We start from the raw sequence: 18944 nt of genomic DNA, 5'->3' as shown, positions 1-18944 counted from the left end.
TGAATTAAGGTCTAAGGTCAGAAAAGTTGCCATTACAGGCAGTTTATTTCACTCAGTTAGATACTTCAAACTCTCCATATGCTCCGTTGAGACCTTCAAATCTCCGGTGCACCATTTTATTTGCTGGAAAGAATGGTAGTAGAGTAGAAAAAATTTAATTATGCCTTTAAGTGAACTAGTAAGTTTTATCGTTTTAGGTAGACATAAGCGCAATAGTAAACAATAAATGCATAAATATAAAACAGTGAGAGACACGACAAGTTGACCAGAATATACATGTTATAAAATCAGCAGTCAGTATTGAGTTTTGTTCAAAGTTTATAAACTCGTATATTGGTTACAGGTAATGTTTATTTTCAATCACGCCGTGTTTTCGGTTCTCATGTATCAAGCATAACTTGTAGCACACTCAAAACTTTGCTTTTGAGTTTTTTTCCTATCACTTTATTCATTATATTCATTCTGCATTGTCCTGCACACTATAAATTTCACAACTAGACGTTGCAATCATATTTAGCATTTATTTTTATTTACAATTAATTATAAACCTTTTGAAATTCTGAAACCAACTGGTACTTCACAGTAAATCTTATCTTTGTCTAAACTATGTGTGTGTGTGTGTGTGTGTGTGTGTGTGTGTGTGTGTGTGTGTGTGTGTGTGTGTGTGTGTGTGTGTGTGTGTGTAGCGTTACTTTCAAAATCCTATTATCACAGTATGTTTTAACGGGTTTGACTCGTTTGAATTACAATAAAATCTGCTTAAAGTAATACATTTACATTGCTACCTGTCGGTGATTGGTAAAGTGGATTGATAACTATTAATTTTTTTAACATATAGTATTAAGTTAGTGATAGAGCGTATTGAATTTTGCTTGAACGTAGCTGTACGTACGTAATTTTCACAAAACCAATAAAACTCCAAAAATGTATTATTATGCTGGATATTTCCTAATCAACACAAAATATTCCGTATATTTCGCACATTTTGTATCTTTTAATATTTTGCCTTATACACTAAAAAACGCTGTTGATCGGAAAAATACAGAAATATTAATAAACAACAAAGAAACAATAAAACATAATTTGGAGAGATATTGAAAATGTCAGTTCTTTCTTAAAAATTTAAATAAAACTATTGATTAGGAAACGTTTCTAATAAAGCATATTAGTCCGTTGCTACGATTGATATCCGCTTTGGTACTGAGTTCTAAGGGTATCAAAAGATATCCCGACTGGAGGATGGGTGTTCTGACTTCATACTTCATACAGAAACAATAATTAACTACGAGAAATGAAATCATATAATTGACGGTGCGAAATCTTGCAGAGCACTATTGTGTAGTCTGTGAGTTGAGTCGGGCGTTCATCTAGAATACATCTGCACAGGAATACGATTAGCGACTATGAACTAGGTTAAACAGGTGCTAGAATAATGGTTGAAGTTCTAGTTTGCTATTATTACAAACCCTTGAGAATTGTGTGACGTAAACGTAGGAAAAGGGACCAAGACCGTCATAGCACTGTCCGTTGTGGAATTATAGGCATTTTTCAATCCAAGAGCCATAACAGTCCCCATAAACCAGTAAAAATGGCTCCCGGCAGCTCCGTTACCCACCCTTCACCCCACAGCCAGCGCTACGTACTCCACGTGCTTTGATTTACATTCGACGATAATCCACTTCTGCCGACTTCATTTTTGGTCATATTTCTAGTAGCGAACTTTACCTACATCGTTTTGTATCTGAAAATTTGTCATTTTACAACCAATCATTCTAATGGCACACCTGAACTAAGAGATCAAATTTAGATTATATTAATAATTTATAATTATCTTAAGATGTCCTGAATAGTGTAGTCAAAATTAAAAATACAGAGTGAACACAATAAAATCAAACTGAAAACATGACTAACAATACTAGTAAATATAAAATATTGATAAATGAATTGTACAGTACTATTACTTTTTAATTATTGGACAAAGAAACACCTATATGTGCAGTCTGCATAAAATAAAACTGAAAAAATTACTAGCTATACAAGTAAATATAAACTAGTAATAAATGAATTGTACAGTACTTTAAATACAATACTTTAAATTTGAAATACACATAATTTTCTTAAAAAATAAAATTAAAAAATAGAATAAATTAATTAAAATATTATCCATTAAAACCATTGCGTCTTTTAGTTTTATTTAGTTGATATTATTTACTCGTAAATACTTTTGATTACAACAAAAAAAATAATCTGTTCAGAAAATGGCTTTTGTTTGATAGTTGTGAAAAAATACCTTAAGTTTGCGATTCCTCAGTTAGACATAGATAACTTGTTTGAAATACGCAAGTAATTTTTGGAGCTACCCAAGCATAAGAGAAAAGCATGTTTAGTTTTTATTGCAAGTCTATACTTCATGGTATTGTCATTATTATATTGGCTAGTTAATTTTATTTTGATGAATGTGTGTGTGCGCGCTCGCGCGCGTGTGTGTGTGTGTGTGTGTGTGTGGAGCTCATATAGAATCGATACAGGTTGAGGTTCATACTAAATTAACGACATTCGTAATAGTTTTTGCCGCGTATTTGATACCGTTGCTGCTCTTATAAATAACCAAAGTTATTACAATATTTCAACATAGGATATGAGAATTATTACAGAGTGATAAACTATAGAACATGACGGCTTTCAACTGCAAATAGTAAGTAGAGTTAGTAATGTAATTATACTAACAATAAGCGGCTAATGAAGATTACATGCCTAATGAAGAACTTCTCAACTGGGCAACAGATAGACTGCAACTGAACTCTTAACGAGATTCAAACGGTAGTCATTTATCATCATACTTTTGTCACTGAATTGATTTAACGAATAATTAAATAAAAATGAATGTCTTGCACTACCTTACTGAGCCAGATTGAAAAACATTAACTGTTTTTGTTAAAAACACTTTAAGTTAGACTAATGAACCTATATGACTATTCTTCACAATACACAAGTTATAAACTTAATTTTTTAACTATTATACTCTCCTCAGGAGGGTCCACTTCTGGCTGGTTTATACCTTACAGTTTATACGTACTCTGAGTAGGTACAGCAAAAACCGATGTCACTTAAATTTGGACATCCTTATGGATGTCCAGGAGCAGCACATCACTAAAAGGAAATATAAAGGGTACCCATCCAGAATATACTGTAACTCTGAAACTGCGCAAAGGTAATTTTAGAACTAAGTTTTATTTTTCAGTTTCTTGTCCTAAGATAGGAAAACTATTAAATTCTATATAATAGTATTATGGACTCTTCTCCCACAGATTTTCTTATTGTAGTGCAGATAATAACAGGAATTTGAATAGTTAAATTAAAGCGAGAGCAAAATTACTGTTACATATAAAAATAAAAACCTATTAATTTAGGTCAAAGTAACACTGCATGGAATAGTATTGTATACTATTATGACTGATATACACATTTGCATATATCAAGAACAATCTGATCCTATTTCAAGCCTTATTCCGCCCGTCGCCATGGTCCACCGGCCTCTACGAGTTTCTTATCCAACAGAATAAGGAGAGTCTATAAGGTATAATATCGATGGTAATAATAAAAAGTGCTTCGGTCACAAACAGGATTTGAAATTGAGGCCCTCTATTCGGTCCATCGGTTTGTATTGATTATATGGTTAATCATTGGTGTGTTCAATATGATATTAAGTTTTACTTTATACAATCTGTACAGTTGTCTCTTTCTATATTTGCCATCCCAATAATAATTCTTCGAAAGGGAAGTTGTTCTCGGTTTAGTGGCAGATGACCGCCTAACGTTAACTGTGGTTTTGGTGTGTGTTATAGCAATCTGCCACAGTAGGTAACCAAGTTTGTGACACAGTGTTAGTTACAGATATTGCACTCTATTGTTACTACGCTGTGGTAAAGCTATATCACGTGTCGCGTAATAGGTTTCGCTGATGTTCAATGCAAAATTTCATGTCTATAGATCATTTAGTTTTTAATAGATAGAACGACAGACAAACATACGAAAAAGGAATTTGTATATAGGCCGGTAAAAAAAGAAATTGTGTCAGCCTTCAACGACGCCTAGCCAAATTCATAGTTGGAAATGCACCATCATATAACTCATTCTTGAACATCTGGAAAATGTTATGCCTTAAGCTGAAATATTTCTTGAGTTATCCTGCCAAATGATAAATTTACGTACAAATTCTTAGAATTGGGTTTCACATCAGTGTTTCAATAATAAGTCTACACACATAAGTTACTATAACATGATGTATATGTTACATGCGTTGATAGGTCACATGTTAAAATCTCTTATGATTATAAAAGTGATAGGCTTTGCCCAAAACTCAGCTAATTATTCCTCGTTTGTATTGTAGATTAGAAGTTTAATTATTATCAAACAATTTGGATTTGATAACAATTTGATGCTGTAACATTTATTTCAACAATGATTTATATTCAGTTTTAATATGTTTGAGTACTTCTGGTATTTGTTTGCTTCATATTTTAAAACTTAAAGTGTTCAATAAGACCTATGTCTACCTTTAAGAATACAAATATGATTTTATTTATATTTTTAATACTACACACTAATTGTATGACATTATTAAACATCACTAGTTGTAGACTCTGTATGCCTTTAAGACCTAAACTAACATTTTGCAAACTCTGTTTTGTTTTCATGAATTAAGTTGTTTTCCTCAACTATATTCCACTGTGTTTCTGCTTCAAAGCAGTTTATTGTTTATGCGATCGTGATAAGCAGGGTACAGTAAAAAGCCTAAGCAGGCACGAAAACATCCATACGTTCTCTGCCCTGTATGTTGTAAACACCACCTGTCGGAAGTAGTTGTTTATTTGCTCACCACACAGTGTTACACTTCATCTCTTTTTATTGTTTGGAGCACTTTCAATATCTAACAATATACTGACCTTACCTAGCAATCCAGTTTACCTTAAAATAAATGCGCTTGTTTTTTAAGCACACAATCCCTTACTATGTGTTACTATTGTGCAATAAAACTGCAACAACACAGTTTGACTTATACAAATGAAGTAATATTTGCATAACGTGATTGCATGCTATACATTGGTACAATATAAAGTATATTATCACAACATATTATAAAATACACAATGGTTGTTGTTTTTACATAATGCAAAGTTCAATAGTAAATATCTAAATGATAGTTCAACTCCTGGCACTATGTTACAACGGGTAATGTTTGTACTCCTTTGAATTGTTTAGATTATATCGTTATAGTGCATTGATACTGAGTCAGATTATTGATTCTTGATAGTACATTAATCCGAAACTCGTTAGTTTGAAGTTTATATTTTTCATTTTGATATGAAAGAGAACCAAACCAAGAATCAAAAAGAATATGTACATCGCCAATCAGCATTTATACACTTAGTGAAAAGAACAATATTTCTCATGTCAATAAAAACAAAGCATCGACGGGAGAGCCGGTGGCTGAAAGGTATAGGACGTCGGACTTAAGGTCTGAGAGATTAGGTAAGTTCAAAAACTGTATGTAACCGTTCCAATCTTTACTGTTCAAATCAGTACTGTCGAACTTTACCTTGTACTCTCCTCCTTATTCTGTTTGATAATTAAATTGCACAGGCCAGAGACCCATTAGTAAAGACAGAATAAGTCTATGTGAGGATCGGTCTCCCTTTAATATTGTAAAAAAGAGGTTACTAATGTTCCTAGTAAATATTTTGTTTTAAGTTCCTTAGTTCAGTTGTTTTTTTTTTTATTCTTTATGATTCTAAATTGTACAAGTACGTGAATTTACAACTTTTATATACGAAAATGTATATTTACAGAGTTTAATGTTACATTTTTGTGTGACTAGGCTTTCAACAATCAGTCATATACCCCCTCCCTACACCAGACCGCTATTTGAGGCAAAACCTGGTTTATCTTGCTACAATCAGTGCACCGGCCCTCTGTCCCATAAATCGGCCACCTCTACCAGGCTCTTGCTACCCACGGCGTTGCTATGGCTACACGCACTTCGCTTTTGCGATTCGAAAAAGTTTGATTTAACTTATCGCATTTAACAGGTAAAATGGTAATTGTTATGTAAATTAGTTTAATTACAGTGTTTTAAACTATTTTACAGTCCGATAAAACATCAGAATCTATTTCAAATACAGTTTTACAACTAATAACAACAAAAATAGATAAAACCCTTGAGTTCCTAATAGTAAAAGTGTTATTGGACACCTTCAAAAAATGAAATGAACTTGCTAGCAATAGTTACCGTTTAAAAATGTATTTATGTACGTTGTTTAGGAAGAACATTGTTGTAGTATGCAAAATCAAATATACTCTATAAATAAAAGAAAAGCCAGCTAAAAAATAATTTAAAAGTCATGCATTTCTGGCTGTACCCATACCAAAAGATTACTGATACTTGTAACAAATAATGATATGAATCTGAATCCCAAAGTTAACCTTCAAGTTTACATGATTCTGTACTATTGTATACATGTTTATTGAATATGGTTTTCACGTGGTTAGCCATCTTTTTTCCATTATTAATACTGCATTACTTGAACACAATGGACAATAGCAAGATCAAACAATGGTTGTATTTTGTCAACCTACAGTGCATTGTGTCTATCGCCAGTTTTGTTCCACAAATCCATAGCTTACCTTGATACACTGCTCTGTACCTGAGGATCACTGAAAATGATATGGACGTTGGTTACAGCTGGAATTATCACCATTTTTCAATCCCGGAGCAGTAAAAGAGCACATAAACCAGTGACAATGGGTCCCAGCTGCTGCGTTAGGCCCTCGTCTAACTCTAGGGGCTTTGATTTACGCCACCAATAACCCTTACTTTGGACATTCACGTTCTGATTGAATAAATTCCACTTATAAATCATGTCATATTAACTTTGAGTTGGTCATGATATATTCATATATAGAGTTGTAGAAATCGCTACTGAATTAGGCAAATTACATATTAAGTGTATATTTTGGAGATCCCGTTTATTTAATAAAACGTTAAAAACTATCCGTAATTTATATTTCAGTCAACAGTCTTAGATTGAACCATATAGATAAATAAGGAATTGATAGACTGAGAAATATTTGAAAATCATGATAAATGGGAGTAGCCTTTCGTCCATTATCTTCACTACATTACCTTTTATTTAGTTTAGACAGCTAGTGTTTTTGAAATATTATTTTTTACTAGTTATAGTTTATTTTGATTAAAACTGGTATCGTTTCTTGTCTATAAAACTCTTTAACATTTATTAAACCAGTTTTAAATCTTCCAGTTTTCTTAAAATTTCTAGATTTTGAACCGCTACATGAAAAAGATGTTTCTTTTTTATAATATTGATTGCAAGTTATTAACTTAATGACAAGCGAATTAAATTTTTACACTTCGTCTCAAAATGTTATTGAACAGAAAATATTCATTACTAACTCATGCATACAAAAATGCAGAAGAATTTCCTTTTAAGAAATATGTTACATTGAATATTAACTTAATTTTATGAACTAAAGCTATTTCTGAATTATAAAGAATAGTTTAAAAATGTCTTTGAAATGTATAAGAAAACTTTAATTCCATTTTTCGTGCCCGCACAATAACCTTTTACGTCTTAGGTTGTATAAAAACATAATTAAGTAATTCACTGAGGTAGAGGCTCCTGGTTAAAAATTTTATTTCCTTTGTTCTTCTGTAAATTCTCTGTACATAACCATCTAATTACATTTAGTCGATTTCAGGCTTCATTCTACTTTGTACATGACTTTTGTACAAAGTCATCAAAATATAAAACATGAACAATAGATTTTGTTTACTTATTGAATTTATACATACTAATTACCTTTCATTTAAAATAAACACTGTTTAGACTAATAAATCTGACAATTAGTTTTGTTTATTAAATAATTGTGTTCTTTATTTGAGAAATCTCACAATAAAAATTCGTTAGCGTGTGTTTATACAATTAAAACAGGGTAGGAGTTCGTTATACTATGTGTCGTGGAGGAAGTTTCACTGAGGTTGTATGCAAATTTTAAATTCATTCTTTCTCAAGATGTCCTGCAGGCAGATAGACAGACATAAATCCTACGAAACAGATATTGACACAAAATTACGTTCAGGTAAACTCAATGGTTGGAATTCATACACAATCTTGTGTATGTAGAATTAAAACTACATCCAAATGATACGTTCAAATTTATTCATTAGATACGTTGCATAGCAGTGTTAAAGTAATTAAAGTTCTGGTGAGCTAGGAAGCGTACTACAACGTAACAGTGTGCCAAAGTCAAACCTTGTGACCGACTTTTAACTTTGACTTTCCATTCCATTCTTTTTAAGTTTTCTCTATGAATAGAAATGTGTAATGTTCAAATGTCATATGATTTATATTTTTAAACAAACTCTCCAATAATATAGGCCTAAAGTTTTTATTTTTGTGAGGCCTTTCGTACTCAATGAGAACATCTTCGGACTCACACAACTGAATAAAAGTAATAATAACAATACTGTAACATTAACAATTTTGTACTCAATAAAACATATGTCATTAAAAATACACAGAGATAATATTCTATGACAGCACAGTATGTTATATGTATATATAAAAAAATAAAGTTGATATTTAGTTAAATCAAGTAAAGTAACTAAATTACTGGACACTCTTTTTAAAATGCAACATTATTAAAAGAAGTACAAAATAAAAAATTCCTTGATGCATATAAAACAATTTTTATAAAAAAGAACCAAAATAATCTAGTAAACAACGAACCTGGGCCTTTTAAAAATTCACCGTTACTTTATTTGATTTAACTAAATATCAACTTTATTTTTTTATATATACATATAACATACTGTGCTGTATGTACTGCTATTAAAGGCATTCTTTATGCTATGATAAAAGTTTTAAGACGGTAAAATAGTGTTGATGTGTAATCTGTCCATGTCACGTACGCCCCTCTCCTCTCGTAGCCCCTACACTTCAGCTACTTAGTATACAATGGCTGGCTGTCACAGCTACAGTAGGTGTTTATTTACGTCAGGTCCTACGTTCACTTCTTATGTTGTCACTTTATGTAAGGGCTAGGGCTTTAATTTTAGTAAAAAAGCATTTTCCAGCTCACAATTTAAATATTTTAAACGCCAAAATAAAGTTTTAAAGGACTATATTTATAAAATGTTCTGTATTATAATAAATTGAGTTTTATACGTACTACTAATTTTTTGAATAACATTGTATTACATTACATCTAGGTATTTCCAATATTAATTAAGAGATTTATTAAGGATATATTTCTTATTCTTTTTGCAATTTTTTAAGGATATTATTGAGATTGTTTACGATTGAAACGTTTTTAGAAAGAATAGTATTCCATATACAGAGAGTAATAGATACAAGAATACGAACTGTAGTATTTTGATACTTTTACGTAAATAGAATTATATTTCTGGTTTCCAGCATTTTGTGCATATGACGAATTCTGTTTTTAATCTTGTACTTAGAATTTCGCTTTATAGTCAATCTATTAAATATTATCAGTCTAAATAATAGGCTATACAATGTGGTATAACAAGCTTCTTTGAGGTTGCATGAAAATATGAAGTATATAGTTAATTTTAATCTTGAGATATCCTGCAGGCAGAGATACAAGCAGGTGGATGATATTACAGAGGGGAAGCTACATTACGCTTAGTCAAATTCCATGAGTGAATACTATTATAGAAGTTTCTTGCAAATTTTAAAGAACAAAAATTGAAGAAAAAAACTTTCTCGAGATATATTTTATAGTTAGGATTATCAGTGACGTATATTACAATGTTACATGTTAAAATTTAATACAATTATACTTGGTTTCTTTACAAATTCAGTTATTGTATAACTGTCTCGTTTCCATCATGTTTATCGTTGAGGTCAATATTTTATATGGAAAATATTTACTATACATGTATATTATTATTTCAGTATTATATTGCTATTCTATTTTGATATTATTATTATATGTTTTATTATACGTTTTGTATAATATTTATTTTCTTGCGATTATCCAAATCACATGTCCTTACATAAATTAACTATTTTGTACTCACTATATGTTATATAGCTCTTGATATATAATGTGGATAGACAGACAGAAATGCAGTTTTTCAACCTCCTCGAGCGATAGGCTTCGCTAACGCTAATCCAATAAATCCTTCGTAGTATCGAATTAATTATATTATGTAATTTTTCAAACAGCGTTTGCGTACCGTTCCAACTTTGGGGAAAAATATAAATTTTTTTAACTGTTAGATATGCATTAAGTTTTTAGGTAACATATTATAATAGTCCAACAATTTATTAATAGTAGGATTGGTTGTTATTTGTTTTAATACAGTAATAGAAAAAGTAATGTTGTTTTGTTACAATTAAAACTGTATATATCAAGTTTGTAATGATAGTTTATAGAGAACAGAAAATAACAAAACGCAGCTACAAACTTACAAAGGACTCATTTACATAAGAAGAGATACTCAGTCTTCATTATTTAGGTAGTTCATGTTACACTACATGCACAATGTACAGTAGGTTAAGGGAACAAGAACTGAGTTTCATCACAGGTTTTGCCGCATGTACAAGACATCATTGTAATACAGAACGGTAAAATACGAGGGTGGTGCCAACTTTCGCCATATACAACGGTATTAGTATTAGAGAAACCTGGGAAAGTTCCAAATTAATGCAGAGTCATAACTCAAAAGTTGACATCACCGACCTCGTATTTCACGTTAGTTTACTTTTATTCTTTTTTATTCAAAAACCTTGCACATCATCACTTACTTGTTTAGCTATTGGTAAGGTTTAGTAGTTTGGTTGTTTGATTTCGTATTAACCCAATTAATGTTTAGCCTAAAACAGTTTTCTTAGTAAAATATTCAAACTAATTGCATGATAAAAAGGAATACCTTTATACTTATAGTTTAAAAGTAAAATATGAGTTTGAAAATATGTATGTAGCTAAAATTTATTATCTAATTGTAAATGACATATAACAGATATTAAAATATCTGTAGATTTTATTACAGATACTTGACCACAAGTAGCGTGTTTTAGAGAATAATTTCAACGACAATATATTTGAAAATATAACATTTTTTAACAAACTATATAAGAAATAAGACTCAATTAATATTATTCGAACCAATTTTTGTTTAGTGTTTTTGGTATTGTAATAATTTTAGGACATACAGTACATGATTATATAAAGTTGATCAGTACAATGATAAAAAAATAATTTGTGAATTTGATGCACAGCACTAAAATACCATTTTGACTCATAGAATAAGTATACACGCATGAACAACATATACTAAATCAAAACTAAACAAAATAACAACATAACTAAATTGAACAAACTTTATTTTCTTCATGTAGTTTAATGTAACACACATTAAAGAGATATTTATCAAAGGAACAGGAATAAGGTAATTTTTATTTAACATGGTATATTTAATATACATATACATATACATATATATATATATATACATATACATATATATATACATATATATATATATATATATATATATATATATATATATATATATGTAAAATTAAGATACAATTTTACAAAAGCATTATAGGGTATTTCTGTACTTAAAACCTAAAAATCACTAGTAGGGACATTTATTTATGTTTGAACCATAATTACTGACCGTCTGGTAGCTAATATATAATACATAGTATAATATGATTAGATTATGAAGACAAATAATGAATTATCCTATAATATTAGTACAAGCCACCTGGTTTTCTTAAATATTTGGTTTATAAGCATATATATTACGAGCATGTCATTATATTAACGGCATCATTATATGATTGGTTCATTATATCGTATATTTTAAGTTATATTAAGATTATTTAAAAAAATTAACTGCCTGTGGTTTGAAAGTTCTGTTTCCCCTTTATCTTGTACACAGTTTAGTCAAGCGTTATTTCACTGAATTCATCTAAACGTAATTTTTTGAAGCACTAATTAGAGAATACGAGTATCTCAGTTTAAAAGTTTTATAATTTTTTGCATTTACCATCCGCTTAAGTTTTGGAAATTACTATTGAATACACTTGAATTTTATTTCAACGCCTAGTCGGTGTACAGCTGCAGCGCACAACGCAGAGTACTGATAGCGCTCTGGCAATGCTAGCCAGTGTTCATCAGATTTATGGCAACAAGGGACGGTTGCCGATTATAGAGGGATAAATCAGGCTTCGCTTCGGCTGACCATGGCTGAGTTAGGGCGGTTTCAACGCGGTTCTGAATTTATGGTATTTATACGTATAGTTCTCCACAATGGGGTGAAATCACTAATATGCAATCATTGATTTAAAATTAGTTGATGAAAATTAAAAGTTTCAGTTTAATCTCTAGATAAAAGCTCAACTTTAGAATATTTTCAAATCTAAAATATTGTTTTATTCAAAATTGGAATGTTACCATATGATTTGTAGTTTAATGTTCTGATTTTTGTGTATAAAATGAGTTTGACATTAAATAAATTTAGAATTTATTTACTTGTTATGGTCTTTACTAAGAATCTAATCCTTATGTGTTAATTTCCTTATCTCTGCCCTTAACATTTTCTCACCGTTCCCCAAAGAAAACGGTCTACACGATTTTTAAGCCAGATTAGAAAACATTTCTAGATTCAGATGTATTATATTATCGACTCATACTTCATATAGGGCTAATTCAAATGCCCCTATTGTATATGCAATAATAGCCACAATCGAAAAACGTCTCTCAAAATATTACTTATCATAAAACAATCAAAATTTTAGAGGGTGTAATCGAAAATTTTAAAGTCGCATAATTAAAAAAAAATTAGTTTTGGAGGTAGATGACAGACTATATAACCTTAATGGTTCGTTCGTATCAATAACGTATAAGTATTACAACTATGTTTTGACAACCATTGAATTTTGGTTTCTTATCCAATAATATATGAACTAGAATAATAATGATATAATATGTTATTATGTTTATAATATATCAACGAGAATTCCAAATTATACTATTAATCTTCGAAATGCTTGAAATTTAGTACGGATTAAATAATACACATTTCATTAAATTCAGTATAACTTCAAATGGAACACACACTTCAAGTTCACACATGTGTCATACATGTAAATTCCTAAATAAATAAATGGGAAAAAACGTTCCCGAATAATAAACCAAATTAAGTTTTAAGCTAGCTGCGGTTGCTTTCCAGAGAGCCCTTCTGCTGATTGCTGATGGGACCGTAACAACAAAATATACTCCTGATGTCTCCAATGAGAAACGATATGATAATGAGAGGTGGGAGACACATGGGGCTGTACTCTGCCAGACATGAACCTGTCATCATCAAAGAATTAATCACAACCCCATCCGTGCCGGGTGACAAGACAGTTGACAAGGGTTGGGGGAGTCCCCCCTACTCGTTACTCAACTTGTGGGTCAAGGCTCATTGAAAAATGTGTGCGAATTTGAACCTGTTTGCAAGCGTCGCATCGTCTCGCCCTTGGGCTCAGGGGTGGACAATGGAAGATAAACAGTCGAGACGGGTGGGGGAGGGGCGCAGCTGGGGCAACCGGATTGTCCGACCCACTCTAACTACGATGGGTGTGAAACCGTCTGCTCCCCGGGTGATCTGATTTGGTGGAGACGGATAAGGATCCATCAATTTGAATCCTTATGTATTCAAAACTCATTATTGATGACAGATGGTATGATAGAATAAAAAGATGTCGGACACTTTCCATCATTATGTAACAAAAAATTAAACACGTAGTAATAACAATGGGACATGTAATATCACTCTATTTTCCAGTTTTTTGTAATATATAATGATGTAATATATATATATATATATATATATATATATATATATATAATATAAAATATTAAAATATATTTTTATGTAATATAAAAATGATATTATTCTTTAAATTTTAACAGCTTAGTAATAGGCACTCTGAAGGCACACTGGATGATTTATTTATTTATTGCCTTATTGGCGTCACCTGTTTGATAGCTTGATAATCGTAAAATACAACCCGCTAATTCGAAACTAATATTAAACTATAATACGTAAATTAAAATAAAAGGCAATATCAAAAGAAATAACTGAAAAAAAAAACATTTAATTCTTGAATGTCATAACTCGAGTATGGCATTCTCTTGTATCCATAAACTTGCGCACAAGTAATGCACAGCCCACATTGTTCATATTAAATAATTTACATGTTTTTGATAACAAAAATAGTTATACTAATACTATTTTCTTTTTGTTTACTTTTATGCTCAAGGTTTTGAGACCTGATGAGATAGATACTCGGAACATAGTTATAATTTTGTAACATAACCGATGGCAAAGGTCCAAAAACCTGTTAAGTCAAGTCGTTCATCGTAAAAATAAACTATAAACAAATACGTAGATGTAATTATTTTTAATGACACAAGTACATCGATATTTTTCTCTTTGTGTTATCAAGGAAAACATTTACTAATAATAAGCTAATTGTTAAAAATAAAACTATTAAAATATACATCTTGGAAAATATATTATGGTCCATTTGGTTGTCTAATGTTTTTTTGCGCTGTAAAAACATTATTTTGTCTAAACACACCTAGTACATGACAAGATTTGTATTGATTAATTTAAAATATCTACCACAAATAAGAAAAACAGATAATTACTTTGTATCGTATCGTAGTTTCACAGAAAAACTCCAATTACTTCTTTTTAGTTTCTTAAAACTAGTTAAAAGACTAAAGCATTAACATCAGGACTGGAAGTAAAGCAACTCGTTCTCTCAGTCGCCGGTAGTTTGTTAAAAAGCTCAGCTTGTATTGTGAGTTTCGGAACTAATTTATTCTTTGTTCAAGCGAGCGCAGGAAGTTTCCTAACTGATTTAAAACGGGAGCTACTTCCCGTTTAAAACGGAGCGAAACAAGATATATGAAAGTGGGCAAAGTTTAATGGTTAAGTTTAGGGTGCGATTTTAAAGGCGAGAGCGTTAAAACGTGCTGCTCCCAGGTTTGTCTCTTCTTACACGAGGTGTAACCCAAAACTTGTCGAATTAACAAACCGAAATAAACGGCTGCAGCCACAGAACTTTCTTGCGGACTCAGTCGTGTTTTTGGCTCAGTTGCTCAATTTATCATCGTTAAGACGAGTGGTAGAATGTCGGACTTACTCCACTTCTCCTCATAATTTACCACATGTACTAAGTGTTTGAGTTAAAAATTGTTCCTTTATTTATAAAATATAAGAAGCTTAAGACTATAGAACTAAAACAACTCGCATCAATCAAAAGTAGCTCTGGGCAAATACATTTTTATTAGTAAAATAAACGGCAGGCTCAGTTTAACGACTGATAAGAAGTGTAAACTATGCTTGCCAAAATCACGAATCTAGTCAGGGGTTATGCAGCTTCGTCTAGATGTCACTATATGTGCAAGGGTCGACGTTTTTGAAGTGAAATAGTTCTCCCAATCTACTTTAACATCATTTTTTTTTAATGTTCAATATTTTGCTATGCTATGATTGCTCCTAAATTTTTACAATATTACAAACGATTAGTTGACTAAAATATGCACTCAGTCCACCTTAAATAACTAACCATGAATGGTCAACGAGGCTCTTCGATTCCCTAGATATATTTAATCCAAACACCTCATCTTTGGACATCGCATACATGAAAGTGTTTACAATACAGTACAAAACTATGATCTAAGTTTTGGTAAGGCAAATCATTTAAAAAAAGAACCTTAGGTTAATCTAAAATGGTAACATTTGTGACTGGCTCAGTGCAGCGGGTATGATGATTATCACAAGATAACCGAGTGAAGCAACGTCGAGCATGGATGCTGTTTGTTTGGGTGACCACTCAGCAATCATGTCCTTGTAAGTGACATACCTGCCCGGCCATTGGTAATGGTTTGGAAGTCTTTAAACTGTTGGTCACTGGGTTAAGTATAAGAAATGGTTTCTTAGCCCTAACTTCACTTGGTAAAATAAAATATCCTTTACCTTCTTTTTTACATCTGGCTCAAGAAGCGATAATAGTATAATTTAAAATGCAAATATATTATCCAGGCAAATCTATCAACTACCTTACCAAAAAAGGATATGGAAGCATAACAATCCCTCCCTGCACAAGTGCGATCCATTCTGGTTTTTGCTTGTCCACGTAACAAAAATTGGATTCGGTTAAAAGAAGTTGGTAAATAGTAATCAATAGCTTTGCAGCGATTCAGAGTAAACGTTAATTCTAATACTTAACTCTTCTCCGACTATTTGATGGTTTTGTATGTTCTGTAAGAATTTTTTATAATATTGGTTGACTACTAATGTCTAGAGCGTACAATTATCATGCATTCGTTCAAATTATCGCCATCTGGTTTGTGGTTTCAAGAGTCATTCACCATAAAACCCAACATGTAACAAGTAAACGATTCTATTCAGGGAAGGCAGATCTTTGGCCAGACAGTTTAGACGTGAAGTGTGTCATGGCATTAAAAAGGAAATGCTGGATACAACATCTATGCCTAAAATCAATACGGTAACCCAAAAATATTATTATTTACCTATTAGTATTTTGCAATGTTTATAGAGAAAAAAACTGGAGCCCTTGGAGTTGGGATGACTAGTGAAGCAGGAATATTTGTTCCATAGTGCACAAACATAAATTTTCTACACCTTTAAACATTCATGTATTTATGATAAAATGTTTTGGAATAAAGAATTTATTTTCGTTTGTGGTAATGAACAACTCAGCTCAAAAATGTTCATAAAATATATTGAGGTACGGCTTGACAGAAATATATTTTTTCATCTAATGACTATGACGTACATTTTTTAGAAATATTGACTTTCTGTAAGTTAATTTATTATTATCGGAAGGACAAATCTGCCTCAGTTAATTTATAAAAGAATGGGTCTGAACGTAGGGTTTGGGGATTAAGTAGATCTAATCAACATTTAGCTATTAATTGTTTGTGGTTACGTTCTTCTAACCGGCATTTGGAATACCATAGAGAGCTAAGATAGAACTAGGGGTACAGAGGTTTCAATGAAAACAAATTTTCTACACGAAAAATAAATGAGGTTGTAATACATTTTTCATTCTACAAACGCCTGAGAACAAATAAAGCATGTACAATTGTTGGGAAAGAAAAGTCTTCTTTCAGGTTTTGATGGTGGTTTTGATAGGGCTGTTCATATTTATATATTTAAGTGCACTTTCCTGTCCTGCAGCACTTAGTGGACTTTACTTACTCAAATCATTTAACTGTAAAATTTTGGCCCCGCACAATATTTCTCGAATTGAGAGCAAATATGATCTTATTGTATCATGAATATATGTATTAATCTATTAATTTTTACAGACCGTTTCTATAGAATCTTTTTGAAAATATGTAATCAAACCGGTACCTACCCTATATATTGTGTATTGATAAACTAGTATTTGTAAAGGAATATAATACTTTGGACTAGGTTGTCTATGAGGGACTCTTGAGACCAGATTTTCATACATTATGGATTAGACTATTGGATTCATAGCAATTCAAGGGCAAGCCATTTGATTATTCGCAATCACCTAAACTGCTATTGAGCATGATTGCAAACTAACCTGTACAGTCCATGTTTTCGTCTTTGTGGACGACACGGTTGAGGAGGTGGGAGTGGCGGAGGTGGAAGAGCTGGAGGAGGTGGAAGAGTTGCTGTTGCTGGACGTGCTGCTAGTGGCAGAGCTCTGCTGTTTGTGTGCCGCTGCTTGTTGCTGGGTCTGCTGCATTATCTGGTGTATGAGATCCAGTTGCTGTTTCGTCAAGCCATCGTTGTTTGGAGATTGAGCAGAACTCGACGACTGCAACAGAAAATAAGGGTTTGTAAAATAGTGTGGCTGCAATGTGAGATTTTGTAACCCAATAACAACTAATTATCTAGTCGAGGATACAATTCAATCTAAAACATATCTGTTAACCTAGGGAATTGTGAGATCGGAATAATGGGATGGGTACAGAGGAAGCCAATAGTAACCTTTTGTAAATATAGGATTAAGAAAGACATCTCCATAAAACTCCACTACTAATTTATTAGTTCAACCAATACTTTCATAATATTTTTCATTATATATATATATATATATATATATATATATATATATATATATATATATATATTACTGAAGAGTTATATTGATAGACAATGTCAAAACATGTAGTTTTGTATTAAGGAGCATCTTATCCTGGATTCGGTTTATTGTAAAAAAAATACAGATATTATTAATGGTTATTGCATGAAGTTCTATTCTCCTACAAATTTAAATGCGCGGCTCCATATCTACCTAATTAGCCGAAACATTATTAAAGCAGCTAAACTAATAAAATATCAACTGTCTAAATCATAAAATGCCTAAATAAAGAGTATGGATAAATGTTTATATATTAACTAATGTTATTTATTTATACAAACAACAACATATTAAATAAATGTTCAGACAGAATACGTACTATTACAATAATAATATATTTACCAAATTAATTTAAATATTAAGTTATTTGAAAGCAAATAAACCAAGAAAAAGGTCAAGTATGTTGACCTCAAAAGGTCAACCTTCTAAGACACGGAGTTAGTTCATATTAATGTGTTCCACTAAAAACGAAAAAGTATTAAGAGTTGTTTAGCAAGTACCAAGAGTTTTGCCTATTTTTGACACTCCAATCCCAAGAACGTCAACACTCCACCTTCAACTTGAAGACTCAACACAAAAGTTAAAACTTTGTTGATGTCCCTTTGTTCGGAAAGTTTGGCTTTGTTGTGCTGGAAAAAAGGAACGCTCCCCCAGTAAAAACATTTACGGAAATGGATTTTC

General features: G+C 31.5%; 1 protein-coding gene across 3 annotated transcripts in view; it reads right to left on the bottom strand.

Moving 5' to 3' along the window:
- LOC124352711 (serine-rich adhesin for platelets-like) overlaps window positions 1-18944 on the bottom strand; it is an 850824-nt gene that overhangs the window by 203427 nt on the left and 628453 nt on the right. For all 3 annotated transcript variants that reach the window (XM_046802336.1, XM_046802335.1, XM_046802337.1), the window contains exon 9: window positions 17700-17936. In XM_046802336.1, coding sequence (XP_046658292.1) covers window positions 17700-17936 — 237 coding nt within the window. The remainder of the gene's footprint in view (window positions 1-17699; window positions 17937-18944) is intronic.

This window comes from Homalodisca vitripennis, chromosome 1 (genome assembly GCF_021130785.1).
Source record: "Homalodisca vitripennis isolate AUS2020 chromosome 1, UT_GWSS_2.1, whole genome shotgun sequence".
NCBI classification, from domain to species: domain Eukaryota; kingdom Metazoa; phylum Arthropoda; class Insecta; order Hemiptera; family Cicadellidae; genus Homalodisca; species Homalodisca vitripennis.
This window is presented reverse-complemented; position numbering and strand designations above follow the sequence as displayed.